The sequence below is a fragment of the Pelodiscus sinensis genome, chromosome 4 (genome assembly GCF_049634645.1).
Source record: "Pelodiscus sinensis isolate JC-2024 chromosome 4, ASM4963464v1, whole genome shotgun sequence".
Classification (NCBI taxonomy): domain Eukaryota; kingdom Metazoa; phylum Chordata; order Testudines; family Trionychidae; genus Pelodiscus; species Pelodiscus sinensis.
In genome coordinates this window covers 126,663,053-126,679,091 of record NC_134714.1, presented here as the reverse complement: position 1 = coordinate 126,679,091, position 16,039 = coordinate 126,663,053, and the positions used below count along the sequence as shown (strand labels likewise).

At 53.2% G+C, this 16,039-nt stretch overlaps 1 protein-coding gene across 1 annotated transcript; it reads left to right on the top strand.

Moving 5' to 3' along the window:
- Positions 1-432: 432 nt before the first annotated feature.
- Positions 433-3,333, top strand: LOC102449712 (mas-related G-protein coupled receptor member H-like). The gene has a single exon (XM_075926061.1). The coding sequence runs from the start codon at positions 483-485 to the stop codon at positions 1,443-1,445; it is 963 nt and encodes a 320-aa protein (XP_075782176.1). The 5' UTR covers positions 433-482; the 3' UTR covers positions 1,446-3,333.
- The last annotated feature ends 12,706 nt before the right edge of the window (positions 3,334-16,039 follow it).

Genomic DNA, 16,039 nt, shown 5'->3' with positions numbered 1-16,039 from the left:
GCCTGGCTCCTGTGAACTCGCAATTTGGGCCCCAGGGAGGAAGGCAGGTAAGGGACGGCTGGAAGGATTCACTGATCATTGCCACCACTGATAGATTAGACAGGATTATTCTCTTTCTCTCTCACTATCGTCTCTCCCTCCCCCGCCCCCGCGTGCTGCTTCCTGAGCATCCATGGCCAGCCAACACCCTGTCACATTTCTGTCTCTCTGTCCTTGTCTGTCTGTCCAGCTCTCTCCCTGGGTTTAATTCTGTCCAGACTGCTCCCCAACCCTTGGGCCTTCCTACGTGTCTCTGTCTCAGCATCCCCCAAAGCCACTGGATCAAGTGGTCCTGGGCAGGAGGCTGGGGAGGGGCTAGAACGAGCAGTGATAACACAGCACTGGGGGTGGGGTCAGTAGCTTATTCTCCCATCTGTTCTCTGCCACCAGGAGTGTGCGAGAGAGGGAGAGCGGGGACACCGGCATCCCGCAGCAGCGGTTCCATGATGGCCGAGCTGAGCACAGAGACTCTGCCAGCAACATCTTTTGGGAGGGATCATACACATACAGATAACCACACTGGATGCGCAAAGCTCCATGCCCCTGAGGTGACCATCAAGAGTGTCAGCCTGCTCATCTGCCTGTTGGGGCTGGTGGGGAACGGGATCGTCATCTGGTTCCTGGGCTTCCACATGAAGAGGAACCCCTTCACCGTCTACGTCCTCAACCTGGCCGTCGCCGACTCTGGCTTCCTCCTCTGCTCGGCTGCCCTTGTAGCTCACAAGGTGGGAAATCAGTATTGTGACAGTACCGGAGTTGAGGTATTCATTATTTTTACAGTGCTGTGTTTCTGGACGTACAACACCAGCCTGTACCTCCTGACAGCCATTAGCATCCACAGGTGCATGTCCGTCCTCTACCCCATCTGGTACCGATGCCGCTGGCCACAGCACTTGTCTGCCATCGTGTCAGCCCTGCTCTGGGCTTTCTCCTTCCTGCTCTGCTGTTCCCTTACTATTTTTTGTATAGGTCTCACACAGGAAAGCTGTATCACTTCCCTACTATTCGTCTTTGTTCTGAATGTCCTGATATTCTCCCCCATCATGGTTCTGTCCAGTCTGTCCATGTTCATCAAGGTGCGACGGAGCTCCCAGCGGCGCCCGCCCGGCAAGCTCTATGTTGTCATCCTGCTCACCATCCTCTTCTTCCTCCTCTTCACTCTTCCTCACAGTGTTGTGTTTTTCCTCCCTTCCCATGGTATATTTCTGGACAACTGGTTATTTGAGGTGCTGGCCTGCGCAAGCAGCAGCATCAACCCAGTCATCTATTTTCTAGTCGGGAGCTGCGGGAAGCGGCGATTCCGTGGCTCTCTCAAACTCGCACTCCAGAGGGTTTTTGAAGAGCAGGCAGATTCCAGAGAAGACAGAAACGACCCCAGCAGAGACACAATGGAGACGGCTGTTTAAATCCCTTCAGCAGCCAGCCTGGGAGACCCTTTCTGGGCATGGAGATTTCCCTAGGTTCCAAAAAGGGAAAGGACCTTCCTAATTCTTCCCCACCCCTGCCCTTGTGTGGATCCCCAGGGCTCCTTTGCTGTTGTCAGCCACCAATAGTTCTCCCGCTGCCTGATCTGGCTCCCGCTGGAATCAGTTTGGAAAGTCCAAGTGACTTGAGTGGGAACAAGTCTCAGGGGCATCACTGTGTTAGCCTGAGTCTGCACAAACAACGGGGAGTCTTGACACCTTAAAGACTCTCAACACAGGGGAAGTGGCTTTAGACAGCACAACACTAGGCTCTCACCATGGTGATTTTGGAGCATCGGCATCAGGCCTCATTAGCAGATAAGTGCAAGCAGAGTGAGTAGCAGATAGTAATGGTCTGTTGGGCCAATGGAACAGGGGTGAGTGGTTCAAATATCAGCTGCAGCCTCTAGGTGCAGGGGCAGCCCCGGAGGCTCTGCACACTGCCCTCCCGCCCACAGGCACCCCACCATGCAGCTTCCGTTGGTCACGGTTTCTGGCCAATAGGAGCTGTGGAGTTGTCCTTCAGGGCAGGGCTAGTGCACAAGCCTTCCTGGCTGCTCCAAGCCTACCCTACCCATGGTCCAGGCCGGGTTCTGGCAGGGACACTGTGCTCAGTTCCATCATGGAAAAACCTCTGCTGCAGGTACAGGTCTCTCTCTGCCACCCTCTCTCACACACCTGTTAGCAGAGAGTAGGTGACTGGAACATCCCCGGCACTGTGTTCACAGATCATCCCAGCCGCATAGGACCACAGAGTCAGAAGGCACTGCCAGTTCAATCCAATGCCAAGGGATGTGGCCAATGAATGGGAGTGAGAAATAGCCAGCGTTATTGCCCGGGAGGGATGAAAGAGCCATGGACAGAGGCCGATGAACGGGGACCAGCTTGGACAGAGAGAGATGGGCAGACTGAGGAGGAAGAAACAGACAGGGGAGGGGCTGTTGGCCATGCCTGGGCAGAGAATGGCAGGTGGGATAGATATGGAAGAAGCAGTGGAGCGTGAGAACAAGTTCTTGTTGCAAGGGGATGTGGATTGCAACTGCTTTAAACACTAAGGAGAGGGGATCACCACATAGGAGTGTAAAGGGTTTGTTTATTCAATTAAAACTGGGAAGGGAGGGGAATCTCACTCATCCACTCAATCACACTTACAGTCCCAGGCAGGATGATAAGGCAAGCAGAAGGCAGTTCATATTTGATCTTCCCAAGTTGACTCCTAATCTGGTCCACTGGCCAGGCGATCTGAGCAGAGGGCGTTCTGGGAGGCTCCACTTGATAGTCAACAACCACTGTGTCTCTGTCCCTCTCTCCTTTAAGGATCAGCCACATGCAGCCTCTGAGTCTGAGCCTCTTGGGGCCGTGTTCACTCCCTGCTGGGGGCGTGTGCATTGTTGTTTACTCCTGCTGTTTACCTCAGACATTCTTCTGCACTCACTCAGGGAAGGGCTGGGGGGTTAACAGACAACACTCCAACAGTTTAGGGAACCAAATAACATTAACAGGTGAGAAAGAACAACCACCATTTTAACTCTCCCCTCCTCCTCCTTTGCCTCCAACAGTTCTGGCTGATTAATAATTGACCAGGACTATTCCCCTGCCACTGCCTGGTAGTGGCCAACGTCCGGGCTCCCCCATCCCCGCTCTTGGCAGAGGAATGTCTCCCCACGCTGGGGAGAATGGAGGACACAGTGTACAACATCAGGAGGTCTCGTGCTCCCTGGGGGTGTGATAACATCAGGCAGTAACGGGGCTCAGCGCACTGCTTCCAAGCTCCTCAACGAAAATGAAATGATGTTCTCAAGATAGGGCTCAGGGGACAGATATCACAGAAAGCCGCCCTTATCGATGTCAGCAGGGTCTGAAGAAATTCTTCCATTACAGCCAGCCAGAAAGGGAGAGAAACCCCGGATGTGTCTATGTAAATACAGTTTACGCCTGCTTTGCTAGGTGTGTAAATAAACTTGGAGGGACACTTCCAGAGTCCTGTGAGATTAAGCTGGGGAGGGTAGTCCTCTGAGTCAGCCGGCTGCATGCCTTCCAGGTGCAAACTGTAAGAGTGGTTCAAGCTGTTCATCCCTCCCTCCCCGTCTCAATGATAGAGCTAAAGACAGGTTCCATAAGGAGTCTCTTTTGTTATTTAAATTTACTTCGGTGGATGTTGGACTTTCTTGTGGCTAGACTGTGTTTTGGGCCAAGAGCTGAAATCACTAGGTTTGGCCTAGAGCCAAATCTACCAGAAGCCGGCAGAAGCAGCAAAGCGGATGGTGATAGAGCCAACAGGTCGGTGGCAGAAACATGAAACGAGCAGCCAGGAAAGCAGCGGCAGCACAATGAGCAGACAGCAGGTGGGTGATGCAGAGGCATAATGAGAGGCTAGCAGGGCGGATGGGGAGTGACCAGCGGAGTGAGGAAGTTGCCTCTTTACCTCCTGCCACTCAGGATGTCAGGTGAGCTCTGGGCCTGCCCTGACCAAAGGCAGCAAGTGTGAGTGGGGTGCAGGGAAGGGTTGGGCATGTGAAGGGGACATTGACATTGCTGGACTTACGAAGCTGAGAGGAAAAGGTCTTTGCCCAGCCTGCTTGGGGTGGGAAGGTTACTCATGGATTTGGTTATGAACTCTGTGCTGGTTTCCCAAACTAATGCCAGGTAACCTACCTCCCTTTTTATTAAAAATTTATTTTCCCCGCTCCGACTCTGTGGCTACGTCTACACTGGCATGATTTTCTGAAAATGCTTTTAACGGAAAAGTTTTCCGTTAAAAGCATTTTCGGAAGCATGTCTAGATTGGCACGATGCTTTTCCGCAAAAGCACTTTTTGCGGAAAAGCTTCTGTGGCCAATCTAGACGCGGTTTTCTGCAAAAAAAGCTCCGATCGCCATTTACGCCATCGGGGCTTTTTTGTGGAAAACGCTACTGTACTGTTTACACTGGCCCTTTTGCGCAAAAGTCTTTCGGAAAAAGACTTTTGCCCGAACGGGAGCAGCATAATATTTCCGGAAAAGCACTGACAATCTTACATGAGATCGTCAGTGCTTTTCTGGAAATTCAAGCTGCCAGTGTAGACAGCTGGCAAGTTTTTCCGCAAAAGCAGATGATTTTGCGGAAAAACTTGCCAGTCTAGACACAGTCAGAATGTACAAGTGGGGAAGCATTTCCCAAGGGTGCTGTGTGATTTTCCCAGGTTACAGGTGTAGTAAGATGAAGGCCTAAAACATAAGTCCTTGTAGCACAGACCTGGTGTGAGGCCTAACAACAGACTAAACATGGGTAACATAAAGCAAATAGCTTCTTTCACACTGTTGTTGGACACTCTGCCGCTCCCCTACCTCTAGGACAATCAGGACCCAGGGTTGGAGGACGCACAACGTCTCCTCCCCCACCAGCAGCGTGTAGCGTGTAGAGTCAATTGGCAGTGTTGGCTCTAAGCACAGCCTGCCCTTTGCAAGGTGGAGGCAGGGTGGCAGGAGACTTCACATGCTCTTCCCACCTCCAGGCCCCGATTGACCTTGGGGCAGGCGGGGGAAAGCGCAAAGTCTCGTCCTGCCACGAGAGGCGCAGGCTCCTAGAAGGAACCACCAGCTGTTCAGAAAAACTGGTGGTTCTCTCTGGGGGGCAGGAGCAAGGACTTCATGTGCCCCTCCCCTCCAACTGAGGCCAATCAGGAAGCAGGAAGTCTCCTGGCCCTGCCTCTCCTGGCCAAGGCTCCACCCCTTCTGCCCAAGCCCACGCCCCTTCCAGGGCAGCCCAGGGCCACTTCAGAAATTTCTGAAGGTGCCACCCTGGGTAAATTTATTGCCTGCTCCTGATTTAAAGACTTCTGAGGTACTGAGGCTGTAATCTCAATGTTAACGAGTATGGAAATGAGTACTTTCTTAATTACTCGTTTCCTCTCTGATTTTTCCAATTAACTTATTCCTGTGGTGTTTCAAGCATACAGACTTCCACATGGGTCAGCAGCAGTCGGACCCTTTAGCTCCATCCACCGCACTGACGGCTGCCCTCTGAGCCAGCACACTCACTGCCAGCAGGAGTCAGTTGGCATGCGCCATGTGGCCTTCCGCTGCTGGCCATGAGACACACACTTTACCAGAGGGTTGCACAGCTGTTTGGCATGAGCAGAGGAACAGTGAGACTCACGTAGGGTGGGTTCTCCTCCAGGCTAAGACTCGCCTGCCTCTGTCTCCTCCCTCAGGGTACATCTACACTACAGCATTAATTCGAGTTAACTTAATTCGAAATACTTAATTTGAATTAAGCTAATTCGAATTAAAGCATCTACACACAAAACCTATTTTGAAATAGCGTTTTGATATTTTGAAATAGTGCGTCCACACTGAGTGGACCCTGAACCAAAGTTAAGGCTGGCCGGAACCAGTGCTGGCAGGGCATCAGGTTAGGACAGGGGTTGTGTCTACATTGGCGCAATCTTGTGCCAAAGCGGCCGCTTTTGCCCAAAAACATGCTGCCTGTCTACACTGGCGGGGAGTTCTTGTGCAAGAACACTGACATTCTAATGTGTGAAATCAGTGCTTCTTGCGCAAGAACTATGATGCTCCCGCTCAGGAATAAGCCCTCTTGCGCAAGAGGCCAGTGTAGACAGGCAACATGAATTTCTTGTGCAAGAAACCCCAATGGTTAAAATGGCCATCAGAGCTTTCTTGCACAAGAGAGCATCTACACTGGCACGGATGCTCTTGCGCAGAAGCACATCTGTTGCGCAAAGGCACATGCCAGTGTAGACGCTCTCTTGCGCAAAAACTTGGTTTCCAGTTCACCCTGTCTCTTCATTTCCCCCTCAAGCCCACTCATTGACTCCCCCTCTCCAAGCCCCTTACCCCAACCCACTCCTCCTGCACACAGCTCTAGCTCTTCTCTCCCCTGTATTTGGATCAGGCTGCTTCCTCCTCCTCGCTGCCTTGGTTCCAGCTTTGAGAGTATTGAGAACACACAGGAGCAAGAACTGCTAGGGAAGTCCTGCTTGTTGCCGCAGTCCCAGGAATTGAAAGGACATGCGAGAAGCAGCCCTTGATCTAAAGAGACTGAAATGTCACTGCCAAATGAAGTGCACAAGCTGTTTGGTTATAAAATGTTCAAATCTTTTGATGTGATGAGTATGAGAAGCACACGGCATCTTTATATGAGCAAAAATCAAAACGCTGCATTTATTGAGCATACAATGGTAAAGCAGGTTTTTTTTTCCTTTCATGAGGATTTTATTTTGCTGAAGAGGTCTTTTTGCAGACACATTGGATATGCATTTTGTTTCTATTAGAGCAGGTTACTCAACTTTGGGAGGCTTGGGGGCTACAGTGATACTCACAGCACATGCTGATGGCTGCAACTTACGTGCAATTGTCTATACATGCAAATATATATACAAATAGATGCAAATACCTTCTTTCACACTGATGGGCATGAATACAAAGATTAAGGCAAGACAACACAACACACAGCCCCCATTTAATTCAGTTCTGATGGTATTAATAACATGCAATATTTACTCATTTCCACCCATATGACAGCACTTTTAATGAGTAATGACAGTCCAGGAATGTAACTACTAAAAATAATATTAACGACTTGTTTGTTTTGGCTCCCACCCATGGGCTGTGTATGGAGCCCTGTGTAAATAGAAAGCATGCCACAGGCCACAAACAAATGGGCTGTGGGCTGCATGTTGAATTGCCCTATATTAGAGCCTCAGCATCTGAAATGTTACCAAACTCTGACAATCTCTTCATCTGAATAGGGCAAAAATAGGCTGTATGTTCTCACCCTTATTTTGGTCATATTATCAATACGAAGGGCTTGATTGACACAGGGAAGTGGAAAAGGGATTCAGGAGTCATTGGACCATTTATTTTAGGCTTGATTTTACAAGGAGAAAAGATTATCTGTCTAGTCAGGCTGTAGTCAGCACTATATGAACTTAAGGGCAGGTGGGCTTGTGCTAGCCTTGCGTGAAGGACAACTGGACCAGGGCTCAACTGCTTTTGGGGGACAGATAATGAAAATCAGGGTCAATGGATGCCGGTCAAAGGTTTAAAATGAGGGAACCAGATGGGGACAATGAGCAGAGGACCCCGGAGAGCACCCACTGCTCCTCAAAGCTGTCCGTGCAGCCAGTGGAAGACACATAGACGAACTTTGCCCACATTCATGACATGAGGGAGAAACAGAAATAGTCCCGTTGCAGAGCACCCACTCATCCAGCAGCCTCCTCATGGTTTTGTATATAGTGACTTTCGCCAGGGCCAGGAGGAGGTTGATGAGAAGGTCTCATGACTTTGTGGGGCCACGGATGGGGTGTTCATGAATAAAGAAGTGAAGGGAGTAATGCAGCCAGAAACTCAGCAAGAGGTTCTGAAGGAGCTAGAAAAGGGGCTGCAACCTCGCATATTCAAGAGAGGCAGGCATCCGATTTTCCCTCATGCTGCAAAAGAGGCAGGCATCGGAATAGGGATGAACTGCATCAGGTACAGGCACATGCTCAAGTCTTGGTGTTCTCAATGGGCCGTGGGATTATGGTGGAGTAAACACTGGCCCATCAGGGTTCCCCTCTCTCAATACTTCTTAGTCCCCCCATTTGGTATTGGGGTGGGGCATGAGGGTGAGGAAATGCAACATATGGAGCACGGGGATGTACAATGGTCTCTGAGCGCAGATCAGAAACAGACCAGCTGCGGCATCTAGGACCCCTTTTGTCCCAATTGAGAAATGCTTGTGCTTTTCCTTGGGTCTGTCCCCCATCTGCCCTCCTTCAATATGCAGCAACTGTTGACAGAGTATACAGCATAAAACACACACTGACTTAAAATAACAAGCAGTCTGGTAGCACCGTAGGAACCAACAATATGAGATCATGATTATGCATATAGATTATTTTTTGTTAGTCTCCGAGGTGCTACAAGACTACGCGTTGTTTTTTTTAAAGTTACAGACGTACAGGGCTTCCCCTCTGAGAATATTAAGACTTGGCACATGAAGACTTGAATGCTTCAAATGTCACTAAATATAGGAAATAGGATTTTTTTCTACTATACTGATGTTTCTGAAATGTTTGTTTTCTACTCTTTGGGGAGGAAGAGAAGAATTTCCCAGAAATGCCCCAAGAATTCCCAGGAGTAAAACCCCATTTGCTCTGCTTTGGGATCTTTGCAAAAGGCTCTCGGTCAGGGCCAGATTCTAGGAATAGCCACAGACGAAGCAACGTGACTGAGACCAGATTTATGTGTTGTCCCACCCAGCCCTGGCAGAATCCCTTCTGCTTGGAACCTCAGCAGGCTGTTGGGGTTGGGTGCCACTGCACCGGAACTCTGTGCTCTCAAGTGGTCCTCAGTGCGAGCCGCCTGCACCATTTCCACCCCTTGGCCTCTCTGCCCCGGGCTGTCTTTCTGTGAGCCCTACCCGGAAATGGGACCAGATGGCCCAGTGGCATCCGTCCAAGGACACAGAGTGAGCCTTAGGCAGATTCGGCCGATTCGGCCAAATCGGGCCCCATGCATAAGGGGGCCCAGTGCCAGGCACCTAGAAGTCGACTCGGGTCCTCCTTACCTGCGCACGCTTCCGGCTGCTGCTGTCATGCGCGGTGTTTGCAAGTGAGCAGGGAGATGCCTGGGCATGATGTGACGTCACGGCCTGGGATTATAAAACTGAAAACTGCTAGGCGGAGGTACAGGTGGTTTGGAGTCTGGCCCCACAAAGTAGAAGGCAGAAGGTAAGGGAGGGCGAAAACTAGGGGGAAAGGTTGGGAGGGGCAGGGGCTTGTGTGGAGGGGATGGGGCAGGGGCAGGGGCTTGTGTGGAGAGGACGGGGGGAGGAATGGGAGGAGCAGGGACTTGTGCGGAGGAGACGGGGAGAGGTGGGAGGGGTAGGGGCTTGTACCGAGGAGGAGGGGCTTGTATGGAGGAGATGGGTCAGGTGTGGGAGGGGCACCGTCTTGTGCGGAGGGGGAGGGGCTTTTACGGGGAAGGGGAGGAAGAGAGGGGAGAGGAAGAGGCTTGTGCAGAGGGGGAGGGGGAGAAAAAGGGGAAGGTAACAAGAGACAGGGTGGAAGAAAGACACATGCCAGGTGGCCAAGTGCAGACAATGAGGAAAAGGGCAGAAGGGGAGGTGTCAGTAGAGGGGGGGGGGGCAGGGTGATGCTGGGAGAAGAGAGGAAAGGAGAGGGGAAGGGCACTGGGAGTTAGAGCAGGGAGGGGGTGGTGCTGGGAGAAGGTTTGAAAGAAGGTGTGGGCATGAGGAAGGTGGGGATGGAGCAAGTTATGTGTGAGAGCACAGAGGGGCATGAGTGGAACGGGGGCAGAGAGTGGTGAGGGGATGGGCAGTAGGGAAAAAGAGGGCAAAGGGGGTAGGGGCAGTGAGGGAAGAGGGATGCACCAGGAGAGTGCAGGGGTAAGGGAAGGTGCAAGTGCCAGGGGATTCTGGGGGTGAAGCAGAAGGGCAGACACCTGCAGGGGAGGGACCAGCACCAGAGGAGAGAGGCAGGGCAGATGTGTAGATGGAGGTGTTAGAAGAGGGGATGAGGAGGGGTAGCTCACGTGATTGGAGTGGGGCTACTGGAGGAGTGGGCACAGGGGCGGGGGGAAAAGGGCTGGTGGAGGGGGCAGGTCACAGGAGGGCTGAGGGCAGTAAGAAGGGCAGGAGTCAGAACAGCAGAGGAGGGTGAGGAGTTGGGGGGCAGCAGGCACCAGGGGAGCTGATGGAGAAAGGAGAGGAGACATGGCAGCAGAGAGAAAAAGTAAAAGTTTATAAAATATTTATTAATAACTTGGTATGCTGCCCACGGCCACTTTGTTTCCACCCCACGGTGCAGTTTGAGTTTATGTGGGGATCAACATGTGGCCAGCAAGTGGGAGCCAAAACAAAAAAGTAGTCAGTGTAATGATTTTCTGTTGATATGTGTTTTAGTAGTTTAATTCTTGGACTGTCATTGCTCATGAAAAGTGCTGTCAAATGGGTAGAAATGGGGTAACTATTGCATTTTATTAGTATCAGCAGAACTAAAAGGGGCCTGTGTGTTGTGTAGTCTTGCCTTAATGTTTGTAATCGTGCCTGTCAGTGTGAGAGAAGCTATTTGTATATATTTGCTTGCATATGCAACCACACTTAAGTTGAGGCCCTCAGCATGTTCTGTAAGTATCAGTGTGGCCCCGGGTGCTTCCAAAGTTGAGTTGCCCTAGCTCATCCCTGACAAGTATCTGTCTAACCTGGTCTTAAGTATCTCCAGTGTCGGAGATTCTGCAATCTCACTAGGCAATTTATTCCAGTGTTTAACCACCCTGACAGGCAGAAAGTTTTTCCTAATGTCCGACCTAAACCTCCCTTGCTGCAATTTAAGCCCATTGCTTCTCATCCTAACATCAGATGCCAAGCACAACAATTTTTCTTCCTCCTCCTTATGATGCTCTTTTAGGGTATGTCTACACTACCACCCTAGTTCGAGCTAGGGTGGTTAATGTAGGCAACCGGAGTTGCAAATGAAGCCCGGGATTTGAATTTCCCGGGCTTCATTTGCATGTTGCCGGGCACCGCCATTTTTAAATGTCCACTAGTGCGAACTCCGTACACGCGGCACGAACTAGGTAGTTCGGATTAGGCTTCCTATTCCGAACTACCAGTACTCCACACAAAGGGGAGTGATTCAAATCTCAGCTGGAATCAGCAGGAGGCCAGAGCTGTGTGAAAGGATCCCCTGTCGTCCATGGAAGTGTCTCTGTGTGGAGGAGCAGGCTGGGGAATGCGTTACACGCTGAGAGTCCTACACTCATGCTGCTATTATTCCCCCCAGCCCCTGTCAACCATTTCTCCTGGCCACTGTGGTCATAGCCATGCGCAGCACATTTCATTAGGGTGTGCACCGAAAGAATTTTTTTAAAATGCACTTTGACCCCCCTCATTAGCCACACACCTGACCCCAGTTAACCATGCCCTGGCCCCCATTAGCCACACCCCTGGAGGTAACCCTCTCCGGGCAAGATGGGCACATGACCAAGAGTAAAAAGTGTTATGTGACCCCCCGACCCAAGGACTTTTCCCACCATCCTCCTACCAATAGGGATTAGTTTGGCCTCCACCAACCCGCTCCCCATGCAACTATCCTGCAATTGCATTAATCCAATGTGTGTGACATTAATGCGGGGGTGGAGAGGTTGGGGGGGGGGGGAGGGAGTGTTCCCTCTAAGAGTTTTGTCCCATGAGCAGAATGAATTCTGTGTTGTGCACCAGTACTGAGTTCATATGGTTTATTTGGATGTGCCATTGTGGCACCCAAGTTATTAATAAATATCTACCTTTCCCCTCTGCTGCCATGTTTCCTCCCCTTGCTCCATCAACTCCTCTGGTGCCTGCTGCCCCCCAGCTCCTCACCCTCCTCTGCTGTCCTGACTCCTGCCCTTCTCACTGCCCTCAGCCCTCCTGAGACCTCCCCCCTCCACCAGCCCTTCTCTCCCTGCCCACTCCTCCAGTAGCCCCACTCTGACCATGTGAGCTACCCCATCTCATCCCCTCTTCTAACACCTCCCTCTACACACCTGCCTTGCCTCTCTCCTCTGGTGCTGGTCCCTCCCCTGCAGGTGTCTGCCCTTCTGCTTCACCCCCAGAATCCCCTGGCACCTGAACCTTCCCTTAGCCCTGTACCCTCCTGGTGCCTCCCCCTTCCCTTACTGCCCCTGCCCCCTTTGCCCTCTTTTTCCCTGATGCCCACCCCCTCACCACCCTCTGCTCTCATTCCTCTGTGCCATCACACATGACTTACCCCTTCTGTCAAGCCTTCTCCCACCACCTCCCCCTCCAATCCACAATGCCCTTACCCTCTCCTCTTCCAGCATCACCCTGTCCCCGTTCCCACTGACACCTCCCCTCCTGCCCTTTTCCTCATTGTCTCCACTTCCCCCATAGCATTTGTGTCTCCTCTACCCGGAACCTTCCCCCCTTTTTCCCCTCTCCCCTCCTCCTCCATACAAGCCCCTTCCCCTTTCTTCCTCCTCCACACTTTCCCACCGCAAAAGCCCCTTTCTCTGCCACCCCTTCCTCTTATTCCCCCCCCCCCCCCCTTACCTTCAGCTTCTGCCTTACAGCTTGCAGGGCTGGAGTCAGAGCCAGCCCAAGCTACAGGGCTGGGGGGGGCACCCCCGGGGCACCGTGAGGTGCTGCCGGGAGAGGTGGGGTGCCCCCAGGTGCCTCAACATCGCTGGGCCATGTGCGCCATACTGCCATGCTGGGCAGGGGTGCTCCCAGGTGCCTCAAGGGCACCGCGCGGTGCTGCCGGGACGGGTGGGGCCCAAGGCGCAAAAATGGCTTGGACTAGCCAGCCCGAGACATTAGGGTGTGCCTGGGCACACCCGGCACATCCTGTGCACAGGCCTATGACTGTAGTGTTATGTGTCTAGGGGGGAAGCTGTGAGAGGTCTCCATCTCACAGCAACACAACACCAAGGGGGGGCAACACTGAGAGAAACTTCCCCGCAACACTGACATGAGGCACCTGTGGCATTTTTTTTTAAAACAAAGTGAATCAGACTTTGAGGGGCCCATTTCTGTTCCCACTCCTCTTGCCAGACGTTCTGATCTGGGTCCAGGGGGATTGGTCCCACGAGACTCACTGGTGTCATTACAACTGCACAAAGCCCTGGAGATCTGCTCTAGGGCAGGACTCGGCTCCGAGTCAGGGTGGGGACGGATTAGAAAGTCCTCCCAGGACCTTTCCAAAGTTCTTTGATTTCTTGATTTATGAAGAGATGCATCAAAAATAAAAAAATAAGTCACTTTGTGAGCAGTACAAGAAGTAACAACCCCCCACCCAACATGTCTATTCAGTCGGGAGATGAGTGAAGGACAATTGGTGTTTGTGAGAGTGACAGAGGCAGATGCAGTGTGTGAGCGAAAGAGATTTGCATTGCCAAGCTCTTGCCATCCCCTTATCTCTGTGTGGAGGGTGCACTCAGGGTACAGAAGTGGGGAGAGGAGGGACACCCTGACATCAGCCCCCCTCCTTTCTCCCATATCCCTCACAGCCAGCAGGAAGCTCCCAGGGGGGGCAGCTCCAAGGCAGAGGACAGGAGCAGCATGACAGCGGGTGGAGGGGCAAATGAAGCGCTAGCGGTTGAGAGCTTCCTACCCAAACCATCCCTACAGTGCTCAGCCTGGGAGACTCTGCTCTAGGATGGAGATAGCCATCAAAGAACAAACACCTAATATATCAACGTAACAAAAAGATGAAAATATGTGACCCACCCCAAAGCTGCATTTATCTGCCCCATAACAGCTTCCTTCTACATCAATCTCGTCTGACTTAATCTTGGGCTAGCCACGTCCTCTTTGTTAAGGGGAGCAGGACCAATGTGCAGAGATCTTATCAGGCCACCCCGTGCTCATGAGACCTCCGGATACCGTTGTCTCTGTGTCCCACCCTCCAGTGTGGGCAAGACAATTCTCTGCCTACAGTTGGCAGGCGCTGGGTGCAGAAGCTGCACCGGGACTGACAGGGACATCCTCTGCACCTGGGTAACAGACGATTGCTTGGAAAATGTGCCCAAGAAGATCCTCCCTGGAGAACTGCAGTTAGTGACCATGAGATACTGAGATTCTGAAGAGGATCCAGCCCAGCCCGGCTCCTGTAAACACGCAGGGTATGTTTACACTGCAGTGCTAATTCGAACTAACTTCGTTTGAATTAGTTAATTCGAACTAAGCTAATTCGAACTAACGCAGCTAGACCTAAAAACTAGTTCGAATTAGCGTTTTGCTAATTCGAACTAGCGCGTCCACACTGATTGTACGCAGGGGGGCATTTAAGGGCACCTGAAACCGGTTCTGGCAGGGCATCAGGTCAGCAGTTGCTTTGTGTGGCTGCTGTCTGAGGCTATCTAAGGCTCGTGCTTAAAGGAACCCCCCCCTGGACAGCCGGTTCTCAGCTTTTCCTGCTTGCTTGCCAACATCGCCGAGGGACAGCAAAGCGTTGGTCTCTGTGCCCGTCTGTGTCAGTGGTTCCCTTTGGGGCCGCCGCTGCAGGTGGCAACATGGAGCCAGAGTTTGCCCTGCACCTTCTGGTGCACTTTCTGGACTTGCTGCTGCAAGCCTGCCAGCAATGGCTGGAGGCTGCCTGGCACCACCTGGTGCACGTCAGCCCCCTGCCTCTCCACCTGGCCGCCCTGGGGGCCGTGGAGGAGACGCGGCGGTGCCCGGACGCCGGCGTGCCCCGCCGCATCTGGCGTCTGGACACCAGTAGCGACTGGTGGGACCACATCGTCCTGGAGCGCTGGGGAGACCGACAGTGGACCCAGAACTTCAGGATGAGGAGGGACACCTTCCTGGAGCTCTGCGAATGGCTCGCCCCTATCCTGCGCAGAAGGGACACTCGCATGAGGCCCGCCATCCCCCTCCAGAAGCGTGTGGCCATCGCCCTCTGGAAGCTCTCCACGCCGGACAGCTACCGATCCGTCGGGAACCAGTTCGGCGTGGGGAGATCCACTGTCGGAGCGGTGCTCATGCAGGTACGGCACTTGCCGACCACTGGACCGGGGGAGGAGGGGGGCTGCAAGGAGGGGATGGGCTGCCCCAGGGAGGGAGGAGGCGAAAGTGCCCCGCACCGGTCTCTCCCGGCCATACTACACGCTGCCCGGGGGGGTTGCTTCCGGCAGTGGGGCGCGGGGCACTGCCAGGGCACGAGCACTCCCAGCCACCCGGGCGTCCCACTGATTCACGCTTTGCTGTGTCTCTCCGCAGGTGGTCAGGGCCATCAACTGGGTGCTGCTCTGCAGGGTGGTCCGCCTCGCCGACCTGGACGCCATCATCCGGGGCTTCGGTGCCCTGGGCTTCCCCAACTGCGGGGGGGGGGGGGCATCGACGGGACGCACATCCCCATCTGTGCCCCGGAACACCAGGCCTCCCGGTACGTCAACCGCAAGGGGTACTTCTTCGTGATCCTGCAGGCCGTGTGTGACCACCAGGGACAGTTCACGGACATTAATGTGGGCTGGTGCGGCAAGGCACACGACGCATGGGTGTACCGCAACTCCTCCGTGTGTCAGAGGCTGCGGGCCGGGACCTTCTTCCCCAACTACCACATCAGGGTCGGGGACGTGGACATGCCCGTCTGCCTGGTGGGGGATGCCACCTACCCCCTACAGCCGTGGCTGATGAAGCCCTAGACGGGGCACCTCAATCCCTCCCACCAGGCCTTCAATGTCAGGCTGACCAGGGCCCGCATCATGGTGGAGGGGGTCTTCGGGTGACTGAAAGCCCGCTTTCGATGTCTCCTAACCCGTCTGGACCTCGCCGAGCACAATATACCTCCTGTAGTGGCAGCATGTTCTGTGCTGCACAATTTGTGTGAGAGAAAGGGGGAGGCTTTCCTGCCAGCCTGGATGGCTGAGGCTGACCGCATGGCTGGCCACTACGCTCAGCCCCGCACTGCCGCTGTCTGGGAAGCCCACCGGGGGGGCCGTCCGGATCCGGGAAACCCTGTGGGAGAGCTTCCTGGTGGAGGAGGAGGAGGAGGAGGACTGAACTCTCCCTGCATGCCCTACTGGGGCCTT